General features: G+C 34.9%; 1 protein-coding gene across 3 annotated transcripts; it reads right to left on the bottom strand.

The window, feature by feature from the left end:
* Positions 1-556: 556 nt before the first annotated feature.
* On the bottom strand, positions 557-14,123 carry LOC141818693 (protein NPGR2). Of its 3 annotated transcripts, none has more exons than XM_074706145.1 (7): positions 13,834-14,123; positions 12,746-13,039; positions 11,129-11,378; positions 8,648-9,864; positions 6,016-6,166; positions 3,974-4,314; positions 557-988 (listed from the first exon to the last, which is right to left on the bottom strand). In XM_074706145.1, the coding sequence occupies exons 2-6, from the start codon at positions 12,977-12,979 to the stop codon at positions 3,998-4,000; spliced, it is 2,169 nt and encodes a 722-aa protein (XP_074562246.1). In that variant the 5' UTR covers positions 12,980-13,039; positions 13,834-14,123; the 3' UTR covers positions 557-988; positions 3,974-3,997. The 3 variants fall into 3 exon arrangements, with proteins under 3 accessions (XP_074562246.1, XP_074562245.1, XP_074562247.1); XM_074706144.1 differs by having other exon boundaries at positions 13,855-14,123; XM_074706146.1 differs by lacking the exon at positions 13,834-14,123 and adding an exon at positions 13,698-13,801.
* Positions 14,124-16,918: the final 2,795 nt, after the last annotated feature.

The following is a 16,918-nucleotide window of genomic DNA, read 5'->3' as shown; positions in this document are numbered from 1 at the left end:
AAGTGAACGAATTTCGATAAAGCTGAGGCAATATCTTTTTTTGTTGTGGTCAACTGTAATTTTTTAATTTACCTCTTTATAGATGATCGTGAGATCGATTGTGTGAGATTGTTAGAATGATGAATTTCATCTTTTGTTAAAATGAAAATATTCATTAAACTATCTTGCATAACATATTGTATGATCATTTTGTTCAATTTATTTGACTCATCTTGTTTGATTTGCCTAGCTCAATTTGCTCAATCTCTCATCCCATTTTTTTCAATTTCATGTAAGGCTATAAATGAATTAAATGTTCGTTAATAAATTTATATTTGTTAGCAAAATTAGTATTCAAATGCAATTCGATGCATAAAAGAAAAAATCAAACCACATTGAATCTAATATACAATCTTATTCTATATTCTATATTGCAAAAGATTTTGACGATTTAATCTTTAATTTTTAAATTACACAATAATAATTTTACCTTCTATATCTGTCTTTTGAAGCATCTCTTTCCTTGACAAGTGAGAAGTCTTTACCAAAGAAATGATCAGTAAAACGATGGCCAATGCATAGCACACGCTGATGAAACACATCTTATTAGCCTATTCTCATTCTCCATGAGCTTTTTTGTTTCATGTTTTCCGACAAGCATAGACAAGTAGGTATAAACTATCGACATTGATAAACACAAGAACAGTCATTCCGAAGAACAAAAGCTGGTTGGGTAAATGGAACTGACCATCAAAGTCCTTTGAAAAAGATCATTGGAAAACAATTAACAATGTCGTTGTTCTTCGCCTAAATTCAATTCGGCCAGGGAGGCACAGTCCAGTTTCACCACTTGCGATCAATAAGTTTCTGGCATTGGCCATATCGTTAAACCACTCGAGTCTCCCCTGAATCTGCTTACGACTAAGTATGCTTTACATTCGTCGGATAGAAGGCTGTCGTATTACAACGAAAATAGCCCAACTAGAGGAGACAGCCGCAGCTTGGTTTCCTGTCAAAAAACAAAAACAATCAGCAAGTTAGAGAGTGGAGTGAATAACGATCATCCGCTTATGACTAGGTATTCCATTAGCAAAGCTCGGTCCCGTGCCAAATAGCCGGTTGGCGTGTTGTGAGACCGATAAAAAAATTCCATGCCTTACTAAGACCTGCCTCAGGATAAGATGTTTTGAGGGAAAAAAAGGTATTTCAATTCAGTATCTTTCTACAATGCCGAATTGATTCGCAAAATACTTCTACAATAGAAGTTTGAGCTTTATTTTGATCGATTCGGTTTCTCGGTTACCTCAACCATGAACATGGTCACTAGCATTCCAATGTAAAAAAATTGAGACGGGTAACTGAACAACAACGTTAAACAGGATTACGAAATTAATGGTGGACGGAAAGATAAACTGAACAATATCAGTGATTACAGTTGCACATGAAGTAAAATACCTGGTCGAGAGCGAATCTAAAATGTTATATATGCTCAAAAGCCTTTGCCTAGGTTAGATATACTGTCTCAGGCTATTGACTATCATACAAACACATAATTTACGGAAACAAGAATCGAATAAAAACTAGAAACCACCAAAACAAAGATTAGCACCCAGAATATTGTCCTACCTCCGAAATTTCTACATGGTCTTGCAGTGGAAAATCGTGAGTTATCCCATCTAGGCGTAAAGGGAGAATTACATTGACCTGACGAATTCAATATTGTTGAAATGTACCCTAGGGCTTTATCTTCTTTTAGAATGCTTCCGGAGTTTCACTATGGTCAAATTGTCACCTTGGCGCTAAAGGTTCATACATAAGCACACTGAATACTTTACATCTATTCTTACCTCCAAAACTTACTGTAATCTTGAATTGACAGGTCGTATGACTAAATTTGCTACACAAGTGTGCTTGGATGAGAATTTAGGGGAGAATTTGGATTTGCTAGTAGATTTTTATTTGATCAATATGTACGCACCCATATTTTATCTTCTCAAGGCTGCAAGATTGTCGAATTTCCTTTGTGCTCGGAATTTCATTGGGCATTTTACCAAAGGACGCACTTCAAGTTATTTTAATTTTACCAAAGAGTCCACTTAGTAGAGATTCCAAAATGACATTGCACTCGTCTAAAGTGGCCAAAAACAATCAAAAACACTTTCTGGTGGTCAAAATAGTAGTCTCAATTGAGAGCATGAGTAGATTCCTAAGAGTATCGTAAATGCAATACTAGTCTGAATTGATCACTGAAAGTGTTCTTGGGAAAAAAACTTTGGTGTTCAAGTAGTCACAATTAAGAAGGATTCCTCAAAGCACAATTGGTGATGTTTTAACAAAACCACCTTCATAGAACAAAAAAATAAAAGCATAAGTATATTCATAGGAGCACCCTGAATATAATGAGGGTCTCGTAGTGTCACTTTGACCAATAGAAGGCTAGTTGTTTTTGAAAAATAATAATAAATTTGATGGTCTTCTATAGAAGAACAATACATACCACGATGACCTCTAGTAGTCAAAATGAAAATACAAAAAAAAAAACCATATCATCCAATATGTTCGTAGAAATCTATTCATGTCCTTAATTTTGACCACAACTAGGTGTTTTTAAAAAAAAAATTAATGGCTTTCCCATGGTGAAGATGACAATATAAGACCGCCATTACATTCATAGTGATCCTAGAAATCCATTCATGCCCTTACTTTTAATTTTGATCAACGGAACACATTTATGCCCTTCTTGATTTGACTACTCAGGTCATAAAGGTGTTTTTGAGGAAACATCTTCCAAAAAAACGTATTCATGGTCTTCAATAGTCAAAAATGACAATACGTGACCAACATTGTATTCGTAGTGGTTGCAGGAATGTATTCATTCCCTTCTTGGTTTTGACCACTAGAAGTTAATAAAAATATTTTTAAAAGTTTAGACATGTTTTGGCGAGTGCAAGAATATTTTTAGAATGTTGGATGGAAGGCATCAGTTGATGAATTACAAAGTATGGTGTACCTGTTAGTGTTGAATTTCATGTGTGCCTTTCAGAAAAATATTGGATTTCACTAGTTAAAATTGGCCTCTCTCTGTCAAATTGTCCTTTGCTCGGTCAAGACTCTCTTTCTCTCTTTTGATCAAAGCTAGAAGAAATTTCATAACAAAATATAGCTACAATTGATGTCTGAATTCTAGATGTACCACGATATCCTTTGACGGGTGAGGAATGCAGAAAGTATCAAACAAGGACACTTTTAAGGATGTCTTGACTTCTTACTTACTATTTGATAGGTGGCTTGTTAAATCGTGATACGACAGAATCAAGATACCTCTGACCTTCATAAATTCCTATGATTTAGCATAATAATAGATGAGGAGCATGGATACTAGTGACAAAAAAAAAAAGCTCCAAATAAAGGGTTTCAGTCGCAAATCACACAAAATGAAAAATAAAATAAAATCAGTAAAATATTCACTTCACATTTGCTTGCAGTCAATTGCGAAGAAGAAAGCTGATGTTAGGAAATCATACACGCAAGAAACAAGACTGAATTCATATGAAAGGTGAAGGCTGAATATAAGTTAAGGGTTTGAGCATTCAATCAATGTCTAAACTTAAATCTCAGAAGAGCATATTTTCAAGAAACAAGTTTGAGTATTCATTTCATTGTTTGACAAAATAACCTAAATTTTAGAAAGTGAATTCTCGTGACTAATGAGACAGGAAGCTAACATATGACAATGCACATCAGAGGCACCTTTTCGTAAGGCCTATATATAAGACCTTCTATAATAATGCGAGGGTCCTTTTGGCAGGTCACATCGCATATATTGAAAGTTAGGTCATAACAGGTGGCTTCTATGATCCAAGAAATACATGCATGAGAATTTTTATCATTTCTAATTCTATGCACTTAAATGATTTAAGCAACCTAAAGACACAAAGCAGTAGGACCTGATACCACAAAACACTAAAATAGTTGTAGATTCACGATAACTTACAGAGTTTGATTGTTATGGAAGACGTCATCTGAAAGGTTCAACTGGTGCAGTCTCTTCAAGAAGAGTGGCAGCCTGAAAACACTCAGAAGCTTCAAGTGCCAACCTTGGATTTTCAGCTTTATAAATTAGACCAAGATTGAACCAAGCAATATGGTTAGCATGGTCAAGTCGAAGTGCATCAGTCAGGAAGCCTTTGATAACGGCCAATGAAGTGTCACTAAGATCTCTAAGGACAATCGCAGTGGAGACCAAGCTAGGGACATGGCCTGGTTCTATGTCCAAGGCTTTAGCATATGCTCCTTGAGCTTCTTTAAGGAGGCCTTTTGCTTCATATAACTGTCCTGAAATCAATAGAGTTTAACATGTAGAATTAAAATTGAGTGGAAATTTACACAAACAAAAAGCATTCGAAATATAAGAGAGAATAGAAAAAGAATCTTTACACGACTAGTATATTGATAGTCGGTGGATCACGTATGCATTTGATGGTTACAACAATTAAACAAACCATCAACGGCAAGCAAACAAAAAATTTTCCACAAGTAATCTTCTCTAAAAAAATAAAAATCCAATGATGATATGAGGTTAGCATACCTTATAGTTGTCAATTTGGGTTAGGCCCGTTGAGTTGACCCGTCTCGCCAAACAATTTAAATGGATTGAGTTGAAATTTTATCAATCTATTTTAAGGTGGGTTCAGATGGGTCAGCTCGCCTAGGCCCACGACCCCCGTGAGTCGGCCCGTGGCGGGCTTGGGTTGGCCTGCGGGTTGAGAAAACTTATTTTTTTCCTTCAAAATTTAAAATTAAAATAGAAAATTCAATAGACTAGTGAGTTTGACTTATCTAAACCGCAATTCAACTTTAAAAATTTCAACTTTATCAATTTAATATTATCCAAACTTAAAATTTTTAATTTTTTGACAAGTCCGTGGATTGACCCGCCTAACACGCAACCCGCCTTGAGTTGGGTTGGGTTAAAGATTTCCCAACCCACCAAGTTGGTGGGTCGGCCCGTCCCGCCCCACCATATGACGGATTTCTAGTGGCCCGCCCTGCCATGGGTTGACCCGTTTGACAACTCTAAGCATACCTAACTACAAGAATCCCAGTATATCAATTGATGTCCTCAAAGGTGAAATAGGACAGGGAGAACTAAGCGGGGAAGGTTAATAAGGGACTAAAGAATACATGAGAAAATTTCAAAATTCAATGGTGTTGGAGTCTTTGCAAGAAATGTGAACCATTTGTCTTTCATATGCGCCTAAAAGAAATGCAAAACCAACCAATTTATACAATTACAATCTGATCATTAACAATAATGCTACTCCAAATACTTACTATAACATATCCTGTTGTTACACCAGCTAGATCAAACAAGAAACTGTCTCAATGCAATGAGACTATAGAGTAAGTAGGTCCTAATGGAATCTATGAGATCTTGCAACAAAATAATATAGGAAGGATGAGATACGAGAGGCACAAAACCAAAAATGTGTTACTCATCACGATGAATTATAAATAATCAATGGCAACAAGTCAGGCTCATTGTAAACTATAGAACCATAGTAAATGAGTCACTACATGAATTCCTCGAGGGGAATTTGAACACAGAACTACTTTATCCAAAGTTCTAGTTAGATATTGGCATCTTCTTGTTTAGTAAATTTGTACTGCTAAATTCTTCTCTTTAGATGAATCAGCAAATAGCCTATGAATTGAAAGATATCTAGGAACAAAGCACTCCAATCTCAAGGCAATCATGGCAGTTACAATAATCAGCTTTAGCAAATTATGTTGAAAACTAACTAGTTTAAGCTGAAGAAAATGACAAATTCAGGATAATTAAACAGCCGGAAGGTCCACTGACACTAAGTAAAAAGAGTCTTTCAGAAACAATCATCTAATTAAATTCTAATTAACAAAATAAAATTAAGAGAAAAAAATAGAAACTAAAACTAGAAAGCAGGTGATTATTGCAGAGCGGCAGTAAATAAAATGTATAGCTTGGAAAAAGATAAAACAGTTGACAAACATGGATACCTGTTGCATGCCATGCTAAAGCAGAATAAGGATCAATAGCTTTGAAATTTTTTAAGCAAACTTCAGCATCCCTCCATTGTAACATGCTTATGTAGACATTAGTAAGATCATACCAAGTCTGAATTTCCAAACTTCTATCAATTTTTCCACCCTGCAAATAGTAATCTGAGAAGTAATATTTCCAGATATATCTGAATTGAGAGGGATAAAATATTACATTATTTATGCATGGAATTGCAACTTATGTATTTATAACCCTTAGAAATACTAAATTTTTCTCAAACTTAGGCATAGCTTAAACTAGGTTACATCTAATATTTTTAACACTCCCACTCAAGCTAGAGTGTAGATACTATCTAAGTTGAATTTATTCAGATGAATTATAAAAACTCTCTTATGGAAGAGATAAACCTGAGTAAAAAGCAAAAAAAAATACTGGTGCAGTGGCATGAAGACTCAAGGCTCTGAACTGATCTTCAAAGGGATGACAACCAGATTATGGTTGTCAAGAAAGAGATATTAGAAATTAGTGAAAATATTAAAATGTCTCGATATAGTTCCTTGACTCCTCAAATTCAAGACATTGTAAGATTTTGAAGTATGTGAGATTAGATAAAAAAAATTGTGAGAGATTGCAGAGCAAAATAAATAGATCAAGGTTCAGCATCGACTCTTGAAATTTTATCAAGGTTTAAAATTTCCAGCAATGCCAAAGTTTCGGCTCCGGACCAAAACTATATAACTATATGTTTTTGGTATCATATCACGTCATGCCAATACGGTTTCATATTTTTTTAAAAATATAAGTTATATTAATTTGTAAAAAAACACTTTTATTAATATTTAATTATTATAATTGTTAACTATTTTATATTTCAGGTGTTGAGTTCATATTTTAATATTATCTCATGAGATGTTTAATGTCTGTTAAAATTTTGTAGCAACTATCAAACATAACAATCAAGTTTTTATCCCACTAAATGGAGTTGGCTATATGGATCATCCTACGTCATTGAGTTTGATTGCAAAGAACATCTAACGTCCTCCTCCATTTCAACAATCCTATGTAAAACATTTCTATCAACCTCGCCATCCTTTTACAAAAATAAACCTAGTTACTTAAATCTTTTAGTTACAAATAACTCATCATCTCCTATCTTAAATTTCATATATTCCGTCTTTATTCTACTAAGCTTTTTTTATTTCCCGCCAAGATTCGAATTTAGCATCATTACCCTGCACACCCATCTATGAGCACCTAATGTTAAATTTTTTCGGATTTAGGATTTAGAGTTTAATGTTTAGGCTAAATGAAGTGAAAATTGAAGAAAAAATTTAACATTAGGTGCTCATGGATTGCCTGTAGATGAGTGTGCAGGGTAACATATATATATATATATATATATATATAATGTTAAACTCGAATCTTGGCGGGAAACAAAAAATTGTAAGCTTAGTAGAATAGAGACAGAATATATGAAATCATATATATTAATGTTATATCAGTTATAACACAACTCTAATATATATTAATTATTATAACACTGTTATATAAGTTATAACACTTTTACAAATTTATAATGTTGATATATAATAGTTTTTTTAATATAACAATTTTAATTTAAACCATTATATAATTCTTTCTGCCACTAGGGTCATGATTTAGTCAGTGATAGTGATTACTTCATTGGAGGCTTCAATCAACACTCTCTCCTCCAACCACATCTTCCACTCTGCTAAAAAATCTTACTTGTGTGCACCACTAATCCAAAGTCAAAGAGTTGCCACCACTCACTATTGCTCGTCCCTGCTATTGCCTCTTGCTAATCGACGTTTGTTGTCGCTTCCTATTAAGTTTTCAAGCATTTTATAGCCCTAATCCTAGTTTTTAAAAAATATATATAACAGTTACTGCCGCTTTCATTTTATGGTATTAGATTAGCATTTTAAGCGCTACATTTCAACACCACAAAGCATAAATAAAATTAATCCTATGGTAAATATATGAAAAATAAAAATATACAATATAATTCTTAGTGCTTTATCATTGCACATCAAGCAACTTCTACAAGATGAATGATAATTATAAGATGGAAGAAAATGACAACAATTAAGTAGGATTAATCTACTAAGCAATTAGAAAAAAATATTACATAATTGAAAACTTTCTCAAATGATATGACATGCCCATAAAACATATTTGTTATTGTAAATGCCAATCTTTAAAAATGTCTAACATATAATATTCTATTTAGTAAAGGTTGTTTAGACCGAGATCCTACATAGGACAATGAGTAAGCATAGGATTGGCCTTAGACCAACTAAGATCCTACTTGGGATTTGGATTGTTTAAGTAAAATTGGATCATAATATTGTGAGATCCTGCAGGCCAAATTGCAATCTTGACTACCATGAGTATTACAATTCATGCATTTATAGCCCTTAGACATAACTAATTCTATCTATAACTTAGGCATGAAAGTATTATGTAACACTATGTTACTGCAGAAGCCAATACATATAAATATATAACAAAAAAAGGAATAATACATATAAATATATAACAAAAGAAAAAGGAACAATAATCCTTTGTGACAGCTGATAAAAGCATTTTAGAAGAAGATTATTTTACCTTCAATGTTGCTAGTCCAAAGCCAAAACTTTTAGTCTTCAACTGAATTATTGCAAGAAGATGAGTATATGTCTCAATCGCATTCTTCAATTGCCCTTGTGCAATTTGAATTTTAGCTTTAGTCCTCAACAATACCCCGTGATTCCATTTTCCTGTTTGTTCCAAAGCAGCATTAATAATAGTTTCCGCATCAACAAACCGCTTCTGTGCAGACAATATTCGAGCTAAAAGAATCCATCCTTCAATATTTGATCCAGCTTCAAGTTGTATGAGCTGTTTGGCATAACGAAGAGCTGAATCCAACTTTCTTTGTTCAGCAGTTTCCAAGCTTAGATTATATAAGATCCTATAATCTTTCCCAGGGACCACTTTTTCAGCTTTTTCAAGCAAGTAAAGTGCCTCAGACTGCCTTAAAACTCTCTCTGAGTCAGAACTACAAGACCTAGCCTGAGCTGAAAGAGAAATTCCAAGTAAACAATTAGCTAGACTTTCAATTTGGCCACAGCAACCATGCAAGTTGGTGAGAGCCCTGCGAGCAAACATAACACCATCTTCTGCACACGAAATATTCTCACCACAAACTTTAGAAGCAAGTAACAATGCTTTCACACAATTTGGATCCTCTGAAGCACTCAGCAGTTTTCTCAGTAGATTCAAAGCAGTAAGATCATCATTTTCCGCCAAATAACACAAAGCAAGAGTATAGTATTGGGTTTTCCTATCTAGGACACCAGGTAGTAGTTCTTCTACCTGATTGGCCAGTGAACCTAACTGCCCTGATATGGCTAGCGCAAAAGTCAGATGATGAAGAATAGATGGGTCCCATTCAATTCTCTTCAGAGAAAACTTTCTCAGTAGAATAGTTAATAGAAGAACAGCCTCTTCTATATTGTTCCTAGGAATAAAAGCGCCATCCATTTGAAAACGAAGGTTAGGAGGGCTTGCATCAAAGCCTCCATAAAGCAGAAAAATAGCAAATTCCTTTTGTATCTTTGCTGTGGTGACAGGATCAAGATTCCAGTGTCCAAGAAGGGCTCTCCGGTAAGATAAGATGACCTCATGGGAAAACCCAGCCAGTTTCCATAGCTCCGGAAGTAACTCGACCGCCTTGCATACTATCTCCTGTAACTTACTATCAGTAAGAAAGTTCCCCGCAGAGCCATCAGTTAAAGCAGATTCTAAAGTGTCCAGGATGACGTTGCATGATTGAGCAGCTTCTGCAACAAATTAGAAATATCTTGGAAAATTCGTTAACTTCACACTCAATTCATAATGAGCAAATAGATAAAAAAAAACCAGAAACAAAAAAGATACTGCCTAACTAATACATCTGAGATACAAGAAACTCAAGTTAGAAGTTACATAGCTAATATTTGTTTCAGCAGGTTTTACACATCAACAACAGAATTTCTTACATCATAAGGAGAGGATGCAAAAGAGGTTAAAATATCAAATGTTTAGTCACAAAGGCCAAGCTTGTCAGCTGCTCATTTTGGAGATTCAACACCCCAATTATACTTTCAAACAAAGTTACATTCTTAAAAAATAGTCTATCAAAACCAAAAATTATAACTAAACAAAAAAATTTAGTTATAATAGATCACACGCTCTTAGTGCTTATCTCCAATTTCCCTAATAGATTAACATTCCTTAGAAAAAGGATCCTCTGTTCTCATTTCAAAATTTTGCAACAAAAGTAAGAGCTCTCTAAAAGATACTGCACAAGTGCAGCAGCAGTATGATGAAACACACTTCAGATGCTGCTGAAGAAATAATATAGAGATATACACAAGTGAAAAGCTATGTTATAATAAGTTGCAATATGCACACAGCAACAAATATCTAGAACCATAGTTTGCGTTATGTCATACTTCCTATGAGTCTCTTTCAAACTCCAACAATAGTAGCACACTCCTAGAATAACACATGCATAATGATCAAAACATAAAGACATGATGGGTTATGCAACAGTCTTTTAGTCAAGAAAAGTGAATTGGACTTTATGCGCATACATAATCAGTTGAATTAAATGAACTAACAAGATAAAAGTTACCTTAGAACAAAACTTAGCAGTTTGTATAGTCCAAAAAGGAACTCAAAATGTATAGTACAACCCTCCTAGAACCCAAGAGATGCAAATATGCATCTCTCTCAGCACTAAACATGTGATTGCCTACAATTAGATCTAGTAGATTTAGCAGTATGTGGTTCATGGACATTCTGAAGGGTTCAAACCTTACTCATACTAATAAACCTTAAAATGGCACAACTACCATTTTAGGTGGCAAAAATCAGTCATAAATATATAACCTCCACATGGTACGTTCACCACTTAGATTGGAAGGATTATTCATCCTATACGATTGTAAATTTTCTAACTTGTTTATAGAAGTACCTTTATGATAATGTAATAAATTGTATTTATGGCATAAAAGCAGCTCAAATCAGTCAGAAACTAATGATTCAGAATAAAAGACACACCTTTAAACCTTCCCAGATCTTGCAATGCTCTTGCTTTTAAATACACTGCTTCAACAAGTAAGCCAACTGCATGTATGGACATTGGCCGAGCATCCCAGTTTGTATGATTCTTGTGGTGTTCCATTCTTTTATTTATCGTGGACCTTATCTTAGGAGCCACTGAAGCAAGATCTATGCCATCAAAAACACGAAGTGCAGCTTCTACATTTCCTCTTTGATATTCCAGCCTGCCAAGCAAAGCTCTTGCTTCCTGCAAGATTAAAAAAAAACTCTTTTATGTAACTTCAATTGGTACCAAAAAATAATTTTGTATTGTAGGTCTGTATAAAGTAATGACATACAAAACATAAATGCAGTCTAAATACACATTGAAACCCCTAGAGAAGAGGGTACAGTGACATTGTTATAGATCAGAAGACCCTGGAAAACACTTTCATCAACAAATATACACATTTGTATAAATATGGAAATCCAAGATACCAAGCATATAACAGTAACCATATGCACAATGAATAAAAAAAATTGAGCTTCAAACACTTCAAGTATACTACAGAAATTCAGGTTTGAAAAGAATTATACAGGATAAGATGCGTCTATGCAAAATATTATTTAACTAACTGTTAATGATACTTAAACAGTTACCCTAGCAATTAACACGTAACAGATAATAAGCAAATAAAATTTTAGTTTGTATTTTCAGAGCTTTTAGTGCTTATGCCGAAAAAGAAAATTTAATTTTAATGTGCAAAAAATTGATAATTTTCTACATATTCCTATTGTCTTCATATGTACGAAGTTGAGATTCATTCTCTTCTGTATAGAGTGCAGGTTAATACAGTGATCCCCTTTGGTTGAAACTTGAGATAGTCCACTACTTTGAACCTTTGCAACTAAATTCTACAATAAATCCAATTTGAGAATGATCTATGTTTAACATATTCTTCTGCCAATAGATGTATTTGCATTTCCTTTTATTGTTTCCTCAAGTTTGTATCACATAAAGAATTTTTTTTAATTAGTCATGTTATCCAAATATTTCCTAAAAATATCTAGTTGATTATGTACATTTGCTTGGGTGAGCTAATTGAAAAATAAACCAATATCTCATTGCAAATGCACTAGGCATAGCTAGTTGAAACAATAAATATTCTTAGGTAGGACTATATAATACCACTAGGCCGTTTTCAAAAAGTGTAATACCAATAGTATAAAACTATCTTGGGAGCAATTTAATGTTACCTAAAGCTCAGGATGAGTTAAAATAAGGCTTCACTAAGGCTGATTGATTTTAAACAAGTTAAGCATCAGCATTTTGTTAGCCTTTAGATAATGACAAGCCAAATTTTTGAATGAATATGCTAAATTGAGCTTGACTATGTACACCCCCTTGCACAGCAGCATACAATAAGCTCATAAAGTAACAGAGAATTGCATGTATTGTTACTTAATATCATAAAGACAATCCTAATTCTGGCGGTAAGGTATGATATGATGATACATGCCTGAAGGCAAAAACGCATAAGACCACATTTGAATTGAAAGTATATATACATGCATCAGAACTTATAAAAGGTTCATCACCACCATAAACTGGTGCCAAAAAAGACTAAGACCAACCTCATAATTCAAGCAGAGACCTTCACGAAGAGATGACTCCGCTTCTTCAATGTTTCCAATGTCAACCCTTTGGTCAACCTCACTATTCTGTTGTGTATATTGGTCTACCAAGACGTCCTTTGTGGACAAGAACTCAGATGATTGGGCCATTTCGTTGGCTTGCATTTGTTCACCAGAACACAAGCAATTCATTGTGTTCCTCATAAGGACAGAGAAGGAACCTCTCCTCTTCATTCATTTCTATCATTCACGCAGCTTGAAGAAGACTCTGTACCATCTTCTTTTGAGAAATACCTAGCATATACAGAAAAGGAAGCAGTGTTAAAGAACCACTGATGAGTGGTATCCCAACTGACAGCAAGCAAATCAATTCAAACTCCATTGAACTGTTGTGAAATTCCCCATAAACATGCGCTAGCTACATCTGAATGGCACAAGTTATACTATCAAAATAAGAATTGTATACACACACAAACAGACAACATGATGAATCCAGTGTTAGGGACCTATCCAAGAATTCAACTTTTGTCTTAATTTACCATAGAAAACTCCGCAACCTTAACAATTTGCGAAGGGTATGAGACAAGAAAACAAAAGACTAAAGCACTGATGGAACTTAGAAAAGCTGAGAGATCGAACAATACAAAACAAAAAATTCACGCCCTCACTAAACCATGAAAAAATTAGCTCACCAAAGTTTATAACGACATACTAAACCAAGAAAACCAAGAAGACTAACAATCTATTATTCATTCAGCCGAATCCTACAAAAACAGTCCAACAAAACATCAAACCCCTCAAAAGCCTGGATCCCAACACAAAGCGCAATTAAAACAACCAAAAAACTGCCCCAGAGGAACCAAAACCCACCCAAAACCACACCTTGCGCGCCCTCCGCCCTCTTGAAACCCTAATTACCGATTGCGAAAACACAAACCAAAGAAAATCCTACCAGAGATTTCTCCAACCTCCCCGTCCAAACAGGAGGCAGACACTCGCCGACTCTCGGACCCTGGCCAAGTTAATGCAGCCAGTCGTCGACAGAAGGGATCCCAGACGAGCTTCCAAAGGGGCAATAAAGAAAGTACCTTCGGGGCAATAAATCTTACCAATTCAACCAACCCTCGATCGGGGACCCAGCAATAAAACCTTCATCTTTCGCCCTCTTTGATGAAATTCAGCCGACAAAAAAGGCAAAAATCCTCAAAAAGAATCGCGGTGCCAAAGCATTCCGACGGGAATCCAAAGGAAATCGCTCCCTTCCCTCTACGCTTCCAATTCCTCGAAATCTCCGATCAGGAACGGCGGCTTCTGAGAATCTATTCAAATTAAGAAATCATCACACAATTTTCTTAGGGATGCGGCAAAGAAAGATCGCTGGAAGACTTTTTTTTTTAAAACAAAAAAAAATCAATGGTGTGTTTACTTGAATGGATAGAAATAGACGAGGATGGGGGTAGGTGGAAATGAATGGATAGAAAAGAAGATGGGTAAAAGAAAATTAACAAAAAAATAATAATTAAAAGGATATTTTTTAATCTATATCGTTAGACGGACATTTTATTTTTAAAATTTATTAAAATAATATTTTTTTATAAGTGTTTTATAATGCACTGTAATTAAGAATTGATCCGTAGATGCATGATTAACTACAAAAGTACATAATTGAATTAATTATGACAGAACAGATTTATTGAAGTGGTCAAGTGTTGAATTTTATGAAGCCGAGACAATGTTCTCCTCAATCATAGTCAACTGCAACTTTTCGATTTACCTCCTCACAAATAGTCATGAAACTGACTGTGTGGAGTCATTGGGATGACGGATTACACTTTTTACTCAAATAATTAACTACGAAAGTATTTTATCAATACGTTGTAACCTCCGGGACTAAAATATCCTTTTTGTGAACAACCTTTAAGCAGCAAGGTGGAGCATTTTACGGAAGTTGCTTGCTCAATCTCAAAGTAGTTCATCTTAGGATATATAGCTTTTACTAAAGTTGTTCTAAAATAGTGTAATTTTTGAATCGGTCAGACATATTATAACAATTACAATATAAATAAAAATAATAGGAATTCACGTTGTAGCAATTACAAAATCATAACTACTATAATACGTCTGATCAATTTAAAATTTAAATGGAAGATAAATATTAATTAAAAAATATTTGAGTAATTATATACTTCAGTAAAAGATGAAATTTGCCACCTAACGGCTCTACATGGTCGACTCTCACGACCCTTTATGAGGAAGTAAATCGAAAAATTATAATTGATCATAACGGAATAATTATATACTATTGAATAGTAAAGTGAGATACTCTTTTGATTTCCATATATCTTTTTTATTTGAAAATAAAAGAGCCTCCTTTTAACTTGCTCAGAAAATTATCTATATGTTTACTTTGATGGATGGATAATAAAGTGGATACCATTAAGTGTTCCTTACTTCCTTCCTTCCTTCAAAGAGCCCTTCAAGGAAACGGACGTCGGTCTGACGGCGGCACTCGGCTGTGAGGCCTAGATCTTGCCACGTCAGACTAGATTCCCATCCCCCATTCCCGAGCGCGTGAAACGGGGGAATCGCGTTTCCCCAACGGTAACGTACAGCCACCGCCGTCGGTTTTTTTTTTATACTAAATTTTTTTTTACCCGAACGCACCGCCAGAATCAACTGTGGGTCCTCGGTTGACTTGGATTCGCTGTCCAATCACCTTCCTGGGTCGTCCGATCGCGCAACGCCTACCGACGGTGACGTAAAACAAGCGGTCAGCGAATCTATCGCTGGCGTTTCTTTTGCCGCGGTTGAAAAAAAGTCAAATCGCACATCGACGTTACCCGGACACGCTGGCCTGGGTCCCAGTTTTCCCATCCAATCATGTCACTGGCTGGCCGTTTGGGGACTGAAGGGTGGTATTTTTGTATTTCGTGTTTTAAAATTAAAGGGTGTCATTTTTTTCTTTTTCTTTTATTCTTTTAATTTGTTGTTTTTTACAGCTCAAAGGAGTGGCCGGAAGAACACTTTTTTCCTTTTCTTTTTTGATATTTTCTACTCTTTTCCTTTTTGTGCTTTGATCGAGAGAACAAGGACCGCCGATCATGTGAATTAAAATAAAGAATTAAAATTAAGAGATGAGACGAATTTCTTAAACAATGAACATTTATATTGAAATTTAAAAAGTTTATAAAATTTATAACGTTGAATCATTTATCAAGATCCATCTGTATTTTTTGATTTACTTTAATGATTGATAAAAAAATTTTTATGAGATTGAATCGGTCAGCTCCATTATTAAACGAAGTGTACGAACTGAATATATGTATTATCAAAAAATAATAGATAAAAATTAAAATATTTCTCAAATTATCTAAATCATATTAAAGAAATACTCCATCAAATATGTTATTTTAAAAATATTTTTTATTCCTAAGTTATTATAAATGTTACCATCATGAATTGATGTTCATGTTGAGATCGTTTTCTGGACGAGTTGCTCATCATCTGACTTGGAAGCGGACGGTCAAGACGATATCCATAGACAGAGAAGGAAGATGCTGGAGGATTCTGAGGTGCTGCTAAGTCCTGCACAGCAAGAGAGGAGATGGTGAAAATGGAGACTAGAGGTGTCGTGACTCAACCGCTCCGACTCTCAAGTCAATTTTTTCATCGAAGAGGGAGAGGAGAGAATGAGAGTAACTCTATCAATGGACGTGTGTGTGTGTATCTATCTCCACAAGATGGAGATGAGTTATATGGTTGTATGTAAGAGAATAATGGGAAATTGTCTTGTCTCCATTAAATCTCAACTAAAAAGAATATCCTGAGTAGAAATTTTGTTAGAAGAGATGTCACATCAGAATAAGGAGAGCATCACATCACTGCCACAATAGCGAGAAATCTTATTACCCAGACGATACGATATCAGATTATGTCATCATGTTGTATTAATGGAGTGATAAGTTACCCAAGATATCGCATTATCACGATTGCATGTGTTCTTCTGGGGATGGCCTACCCAGTTAAATGGAGAAATGAACAGAGAGTTAGTTGAGCATTGAATAGGGTACCGAGGGAGTGGAGTCTGGTCGACAGAGGGAGCCCGAGCAGAAGCCGACTAAGACCGAGACGGGATACGATTGGGAGGCGACTCAGTGGAGTAGACTTGGAGTA

Source organism: Curcuma longa, unplaced genomic scaffold, assembly GCF_044706935.1.
Source record: "Curcuma longa cultivar G26 ecotype Majalengka, Jawa Barat unplaced genomic scaffold, ITB_CL_G26_1.1 contig_25663, whole genome shotgun sequence".
NCBI lineage: Eukaryota > Viridiplantae > Streptophyta > Magnoliopsida > Zingiberales > Zingiberaceae > Curcuma > Curcuma longa.
This window is presented reverse-complemented; position numbering and strand designations above follow the sequence as displayed.